The sequence below is a fragment of the Salvelinus alpinus genome, chromosome 22 (assembly GCF_045679555.1).
Source record: "Salvelinus alpinus chromosome 22, SLU_Salpinus.1, whole genome shotgun sequence".
Taxonomy (NCBI): Eukaryota; Metazoa; Chordata; class Actinopteri; order Salmoniformes; family Salmonidae; genus Salvelinus; species Salvelinus alpinus.
This window is the reverse complement of record NC_092107.1, coordinates 51,569,436-51,577,438: the sequence shown is the minus strand read 5'-3', so window position 1 is coordinate 51,577,438 and position 8,003 is coordinate 51,569,436. Positions and strand designations below refer to the sequence as shown.

At 44.0% G+C, this 8,003-nt stretch overlaps 1 protein-coding gene and 1 long non-coding RNA gene across 2 annotated transcripts in view; both read left to right on the top strand.

The window, feature by feature from the left end:
• The first annotated feature begins 201 nt into the window (after positions 1-201).
• Positions 202-6,223, top strand: LOC139549696 (V-set and immunoglobulin domain-containing protein 10-like 2). Its single transcript, XM_071360360.1, has 3 exons — positions 202-576; positions 772-992; positions 6,074-6,223. Exons 1-3 carry the CDS (start codon positions 498-500, stop codon positions 6,221-6,223), a joined length of 450 nt encoding a protein of 149 aa, XP_071216461.1. The 5' UTR covers positions 202-497.
• A 105-nt stretch (positions 6,224-6,328) lies between these two features.
• LOC139549818 (uncharacterized) overlaps positions 6,329-8,003 on the top strand; it is a 2,330-nt gene continuing 655 nt past the window's right edge. Inside the window, exon 1 of the long non-coding RNA XR_011669943.1 lies at positions 6,329-8,003. This exon is cut by the window's right edge and continues 358 nt beyond it. This is a non-coding gene — a long non-coding RNA (uncharacterized lncRNA).

Here is an 8,003-nt window from a genome sequence, read left to right as displayed (position 1 = left end):
GCGTCAACCAGACACCCTACACCTCTCTCTCTCTTTTTCTCTTTCTAAATTTCCCCCTCTTTCTTTCTCTCTGGTCTGCCCATTAACCAGGCCATGAGAGGTAGAGAGAGGGGCGGCGCGAGAGAGAGCGAGGGGAGAGAGAATGAAGAAAGAGACAGAGAGAGAAAGAGATAAGGAAGAGAGAGAGAGAGAGAGAGAGAGAGAGAGAGAGAGAGAGGAGGAAAAGCATTGATGAATAATTCAAAGTGAACGTTATGTCATTTTAGAGAACCCCCTGTGTCTGTTCCCTGGGCTCTCTCTCTCATTCTCTGTCTCTCTCTCTCTCTCTCTCTCTCGTTCTCTCTCTCTCTCTCTCTTTCTCTCTCTCTCCCTCTCTCTCTCTCTCGTTCTCTCTCTCTATCACCCACAGTGTGTAGTGTCACCTGAAATGAGGAGTCAGGCGTTAGAACTCAGAAGCTCTGTGATATAATGCTGTAATAACCAGCCACCTCTGAAACATGTGTGTTACTATGGAGACCCTTAGGAGGATGTCCTGTCTCTGTCTGGTCCTCTGCTTACTGCAGCCTCCTCTACAAGGTAAGGCCTTATTGGACTGAACTAGTGTTACTATGGGAACTGTCTCTGCTTGATGTAGTTTATCATGTGTCTATCGTCTTCTTAATGTGTCTACAGTATCTATTAGTAAACCTTTACTGCTATAATCTAGGTATAAAGGTTTTTCTAACTTCATATTGTCTTAAACAAGGCTTTATAAAGGGTGTGTTCCCTCAGGTGTGGAGATCGTGGACCCAGAGGAGGTAGAGTATATCCGCCAGCAGGCCAGAGGAGTGGTCGGCGGCTCTGTGACTCTAGAATGTGGCTCCACCATGCCTGATGTCCTCATCTGGGGATTCACCAGGCCTGGGTCCCAGTCGAACCTAGCCGTGGCTTATAACTACGGACATGGTCCCATGCTCCCGCCTCTACTTTCAAGCAGCCTGGGACACCTGAGGGTGGGTAACCCCGCTTACTAATCTACCCTAAATCTAACCTCTGCTACCCTAACACTAACCCCGCTTACTAATCTACCCTAAATCTAACCTCTGCTACCCTAACACTAACCCCGCTTACTAATCTACCCTAAATCTAACCTCTGCTACCCTAACGCTAACCCCGCTTACTAATCTACCCTAAAACTAACCTTTGCTACCCTAAAACTAACCTCTGCTACCCTAAAACTAACCCCGCTTACTATTCTACCCTAAAACTAACCTCTTCTACCCTAACTCTAACCCCGCTTACTATTCTACCCTAACTCTAACCTCTTCTACCCTAAAACTAACCTCTTCTACCCTAACTCTAACCTCTTCTAACCTAACTCTAACCTCTTCTAACCTAAAACTAACCTCTTCTACCCTAACTCTAACCTCTTCTACCCTAAAACTAACCTCTTCTACCCTAACTCTAACCTCTTCTAACCTAACTCTAACCTCTTCTAACCTAAAACTAACCTCTTCTACCCTAACTCTAACCTCTTCTACCCTAACTCTAACCTCCACTACCCTAAAACTAACCTCTTCTACCCTAAAACTAACCTCTGCTACCCTAACTCTAACCTCTTCTACCCTAACTCTAACCTCTTCTACCCTAACTCTAACCTTTCTACCCTAAATCTAACCTCTTCTACCTTAACTCTAAACTTGCTATCTCTTGTAAGCTAATTCTAACCTACGGTGCTTTTGGAAAGTATTCAGACCCATTGACTTTTTCTACATTTTGTTGTGTTACAGCCTTATTCTAAAACTGAATAAATAGTTTTTTTCCCCCTCATCAATCTACACACAATACCCCATAATGACAAATCAAAAACAGGTTTTTAGACATTTTTGCAAATGTATTCAGATTAAAACACTGAAATATCACATTTACATAAGTATTCAGACCCTTTACTCAGTACTTTGTTGAAGCACCTTTGGCAGCAATTACAGCCTCGAGTCTTCTTGGGTATGACGCTACAATCTTGGCACACCTGTATTTGGGGAGTTTCTCCCATTCTTCTCTGCAGATCCTCTCAAGCTCTGTCAGGTTGGATGGGGAGCGTCGCTGCACAGATATTTTCAGGTCTCTCCAGAGATGTTCGATCGGGTTCAAGTCCAGGCACTGGCTGGACATTCTGAGACTTGTTCCGAAGCCACTATTCTACCCTAACTCTAACCTAGCTTCCTTTTCTACTCTAACCTCTTCTACCCTAAATCTAACCTCTTCTACCCTAACTCTAACCTCGTTTAGCCTAACTCTAACCTCTTCTACCCTAACACTAACCTATTCTACCCTCTTCTACCCTAACTCTAACCTCTTCTACCCTAACGTTAACCTCTTCTACCCTAACTCTAACCTCTTCTACCCTAACTCTAACCTCTTGTACCCTAAATGTAACCTCTTCTACCCTAACTCTAACCTCTTCTACCCTAACTCTAACCTCCTCTACCCTAACACTAACCTCTTCTACCCTAAATGTAACCTCTTCTACCCTAACTCTAACCTCTTCTACCCTAACTCTAACCTCTTCTACCCAACACTAACGTCTTCTACCCTAACTCTAACCTCTTCACCCTAACTCTAACCTCTTCTACCCTAAATGTAACCTCTTCTACCCTAACTCTAACCTCTTCTACCCTAACTCTAACCTCTTCTAAACTCTTCTACCCAACACTAACCTCTCCTACCCTAACTCTAACCTCTTCTACCCTAACTCTAACCTCTTCTAAACTCTTCTACCCAACACTAACCTCTCCTACCCTAACTCTAACCTCTTCTACCCTAACTCTAACCTCTTCTACCCTAACTCTAACCTCTTCTAAACTCTTCTACCCAACACTAACCTCTCCTACCCTAACTCTAACCTCTTCTACCCTAACTCTAACCTCTTCTAAACTCTTCTACCCAACACTAACCTCTTCTACCCTAACTCTAATCTCTTCTACCCTAACTCTAACCTCTTCTACCCTAACTCTAACCTCTTCTAACCTAACTCTAACCTCTTCTACCCTAACTCTAACCTCTTATACCCTAACTCTAACCTCTTCTACCCTAACTCTAACCTCTTCTACCCTAACTCTAACCTCTTCTACCCTAACTCTAACCTCTTCTACCCTAACTCTAACCTCTTCTACCCTAACTCTAACCTCTTCTACCCTAACTCTAACCTCTTCTAACCTAACTCTAACCTCTTCTACCCTAACTCTAAACTCTTCTACCCTAACTCTAACCTCTTCTACCCTAACTCTAACCTCTTCTACCCTAACTCTAACCTCTGCTACCCTAACACTAACCACTTCTACCCTAATTTTAACCTCTTCTACCCTAACTCTAACCTCCTCTACCCAACACTAACCTCGTCTACCCTAACTCTAACCTCGTTTAGCCTAACACTAACCTCTTCTACCCTAACACTAACCTATTCTACCCTCTTCTACCCTAACTCTAACCTCTTCTACCCTAACGTTAACCTCTTCTACCCTAACTCTAACCTCTTCTACCCTAACTCTAACCTCTTGTACCCTAAATGTAACCTCTTCTACCCTAACTCTAACCTCTTCTACCCTAACTCTAACCTCCTCTACCCTAACACTAACCTCTTCTACCCTAAATGTAACCTCTTCTACCCTAACTCTAACCTCTTCTACCCTAACTCTAACCTCTTTTACCCAACACTAACGTCTTCTACCCTAACTCTAACCTCTTCACCCTAACTCTAACCTCTTCTACCCTAAATGTAACCTCTTCTACCCTAACTCTAACCTCTTCTACCCTAACTCTAACCTCTTCTAAACTCTTCTACCCAACACTAACCTCTCCTACCCTAACTCTAACCTCTTCTAACCTCTTCTACCCAACACTAACCTCTTCTACCCTAACTCTAACCTCTTCTACCCTAACTCTAACCTCTTCTAACCTCTTCTACCCAACACTAACCTCTTCTACCCTAACTCTAACCTCTTCTACCCTAACTCTAACCTCTTCTACCCTAACTCTAACCTCTTCTACCCTAACTCTAACCTCTTCTACCCTAACTCTAACCTCTTCTACCCTAACTCTAACCTCTTCTACCCTAACTCTAACCTCTTCTACCCTAACTCTAACCTCTTCTACCCTACCGCTAACCTCTTCTACCCTAACTCTAACCTCTTCTAAACTCTTCTACCCAACACTAACCTCTTCTACCCTAACTCTAACCTCTGCTACCCTAACTCTAACCTCTTCTACCCTAACACTAACCACTTCTACCCTAATTTTAACCTCTTCTACCCTAACACTAACCACTTCTACCCTAATTTTAACCTCTTCTACCCTAACTCTAACCTCTTCTACCCTAACTCTAACCGCTTCTACCCTAACACTAACCACTTCTACCCTAATTTTAACCTCTTCTACCCTACCTCTAACCTCCTCTACCCAACACTAACCTCGTCTACCCTAACTCTAACCTCGTTTAGCCTAACTCTAACCTCTTCTACCCTAACACTAACCTATTCTACCCTCTTCTACCCTAACTCTAACCTCTTCTACCCTAACGTTAACCTCTTCTACCCTAACTCTAACCTCTTCTACCCTAACTCTAACATCCTCTACCCTAACTCTAACCTCTGCTACCCTAACTCTAACATCTTCTACCCTAACTCTAACCTCTTCTACCCTAACTCTAACCTCTGCTACCCTAACTCTAACCTCTTCTAACCTAACTCTAACCTCTTCTACCCTAACTCTAACATCTTCTACCCTAACACTAACCTCTTCTACCCTAACGCTAACCTCTTCTACCCTAACTCTAACCTATTCTTCCCTATTGTAACCTAGCTTCCTCTTCTACCCTGTCACGTTCCTGACCTGTTTTCTGTTTATTTTGTATGTGTTAGTCGGTCAGGGCGTGAGTTTGGGTGGGCAGTCTATGTTATGTGTTTCTATGTTGGTTAATGGGTGACCTGATATGGTTCTCAATTAGAGGCAGGTGGTTTACGTTTCCTCTGATTGAGAGCCATATTAAGGTAGGTGGTTTCACATTGTTTGTTGTGGGTTGTCTCCTGTGTCTGTGTCTATGTTGAGCCACACGGGACTGTTTCGGTTTGTTTGTCCGTTCGTTCGTTTTGTGTAGTCATTTTTCCTGTTCGTGCGTTCTTCGTTACATGTAAGTTCGTTTGTTCAGGTCTGTTGACTGCGTTTGTTATTTTGTAAATTCTCAAGTGTTGTTTCGTGTTCGTCTATCATTTAAATAAATTAATTATGTCAAATTACTACGCTGCAAATTGGTCCTCCGATCCTTCTCGCCTCTCCTCGTCCGAGGAGGAGGAATATGACGACTACCGTTACATACCCTAACTCTAACCTCTTCTACCCTAACTCTAACCTCTTCTACCCTAACTCTAACCTCTTCTAACCTAACACTAACCTCTTCTACCCTAACACTAACCTCTTCTACCCTAACTCTAACCTCTTCTACCCTAAAACTAACCTCTTCTAACCTCTGCTACCCTAACTCTAACCTCTTCTACCCTAACTCTAACATCCTCTACCCTAACACTAACCTCTTCTACCCTAACTCTAACCTCTTCTAACCTCTGCTACCCTAACTCTAACCTCTTCTACCCTAACTCTAACCTCTTCTACCCAACACTAACCTCTTCTAGCCTAACTCTAACCTCTTCTACCCTAACTCTAACATCTTCTACCCTAACTCTAACCTCTTCTACCCTAACTCTAACCTCTTCTACCCTAACACTAACCTCTTCTAACCTAACTCTAACCTCTTCTACCCTAACACTAACCTAGCTACCTTTTCCTAACAGTAAATAGTGATAAAAGCATGACATTAGTCACAGAGGTAGTACAGTTGATAGGGGGAATATACTGTAATATATACTGAATATACTGAATATACAGTAGTACCAGTTGTCAAACTGTTCTGAATTTAATTCAATTGATCTTTATTGTCCCGAATGTGCAATTCTTGTGCAGAATAAAATTAAAATAAATATACACACTTAAATGTTTTTAATTATTTTGTGTAAATTTAACAGAAATGAATGTGTTGTTGCAGTTGGGTCCCAACACGTCTTCTCTGCTGTTGGACGAGCTGCACCAGGAGGCCCAAGGGATGTACACCTGTCAGGCCGTCTACAACACTGACCTGGGAGCTGCAATCACCTTCTACTACACACAACTAGAGGTGGTAGAGGAGGAGGACTGAGGGAGGGGGAGAGGGGGAGAGGGAGAGAGGGGGGGGAGAGGGAGAGAGGGGCAGCGAGAGGGGGAGCGAGAGGGGGAGCGAGAGGGGGAGAGGGAGGGAGGGAGAGAGAGAGAGAGAGAGAGAGAGAGAGAGAGAGAGAGAGAGAGAGAGAGAGAGAGAGAGAGAGAGAGAGAGAGAGAGAGAGAGAGAGAGAGAGAGAGAGAGAGAGAGAGAGAGAGAGAGAGAGAGAGAGAGAGAGAGAGAGGGGGAGAGAGAGAGAGAGAGAGGGGGAGAGAGAGAGAGAGAGAGAGAGAGAGAGAGAGAGAGAGAGAGAGAGAGAGAGAGAGAGAGAGAGAGAGAGAGAGAGAGAGAGAGAGAGAGAGAGAGATTGAACTTTGAACAGGGTGTTACTGTAGTGAGTTCAGCACTTTAATCAATACAATGACTGCTGTGTGTGTGTGTTTTCAACCTAACTGTTGACAAGGTGAGGTCTTGACTCCATGCTTCTAACCTACCTGTGATTTGACATGATGACGTGTGTTTGAATCATAACAGACCGCCAGGATTGTTAATGTTTTTATCTCATCTCTCTGGTCCGGTCGAGGCCTTTGACGCAGGCCTGAGTTTTTATGTGATCGTTTCTAATATTACAGCCAATGAGCATATTGTTGTTGTAGAACTACTCTGTTATACAATCTTGTGTGTGTGTGTGTGTGTGTGTGTGTGTGTGTGTGTGTGTGTGTGTGTGTGTGCGTGTGTGCGTGTGTGTTACGGAGTGGATTTCAGTCTTCGCCCATCATTATCTCTCTGGCTGAAATGACAGACTGCCCTATTGTGACGTATCCAGAACATTCTGAAAGATCTCTAAATTGCAACGGGGCTAATTGCCCTGCGGGCGACTGCATGTCTCCATTCCTGAATATAATCCCGAGAAGGACCTCTGCTCTCTTTCAGATGACTGACAAACTGGCGGCAGGAAGTGTTACTCAAAAGACAAAATGCTTTCTTAACTAACCAGGTGACAGACTAACAACATGAATGGTTGGCACTGCTGAGCACCATAACTCATCTCAGAGTTCAGGGGTTGTTAGAGAGGGCAGGAGAAACAACAAGATGGCAGCCTGTGTAGACACCGGCAACGGAGTGACAAAGGAGACAGGAGAGAACCAGCGATGATTGTTCCTGGTTGTTTACCAGGTCGTTATTGTGAAGGAAAATGTGTTCCCAATGACGACAATAAAGGTTTAAATACGCTTTGATCTCAATTACCTAACTAAATAAAAGGTTTAACTAAGGTTTGCTATGCCCAGTGAAAGCGAGATAAGCACCCCCCCCCCTCCCCCAATGACATCAGGGGGTCCAACCTGCTTCTCATCAATAGACTGATTACAGACATGGGGTTACTACGGTGATGAGGGGGATGATGTGATGAGGGTGATCCGGGTGATGATGTGATGAGGGTAAAGATGTGATGAGGGTGATGATGTGATGAGGATGATGAGGGTGATGATGTGATGATGTGAGGAGGGTGATGAGGATAATGAGGGTAATGATGTGAGGAGGGTAATGAGGGTGATGCCGTAATGATGTGATGAGGGTGATGAGGGTGATGAGGGTCATGATGTGATGATGGTGATGAGGGTGATGTGATGAGGGTGAGGAGGGTGATGAGGATGATGAGGGTAATGATGTGATGAGGATGATGATGTGATGAGGGTAAAGATGTGATGAGGGTGATGAGGATGATGAGGGTCATGATGTGATGATGGTGATGAGGGTGATGTGATGAGGATGATGAGGG

Bases quoted from the DNA above. Each gene is read 5' to 3' on its own strand.
- LOC139549696 (XM_071360360.1), top strand. From the start codon at position 498: ATGTGTGTTACTATGGAGACCCTTAGGAGGATGTCCTGTCTCTGTCTG. The intron at 577-771 runs GTAAGGCCTTAT...GTGTTCCCTCAG, and splicing joins ACTGCAGCCTCCTCTACAAG to GTGTGGAGATCGTGGACCCA. The intron at 993-6,073 runs GTGGGTAACCCC...GTGTTGTTGCAG, and splicing joins GCAGCCTGGGACACCTGAGG to TTGGGTCCCAACACGTCTTC.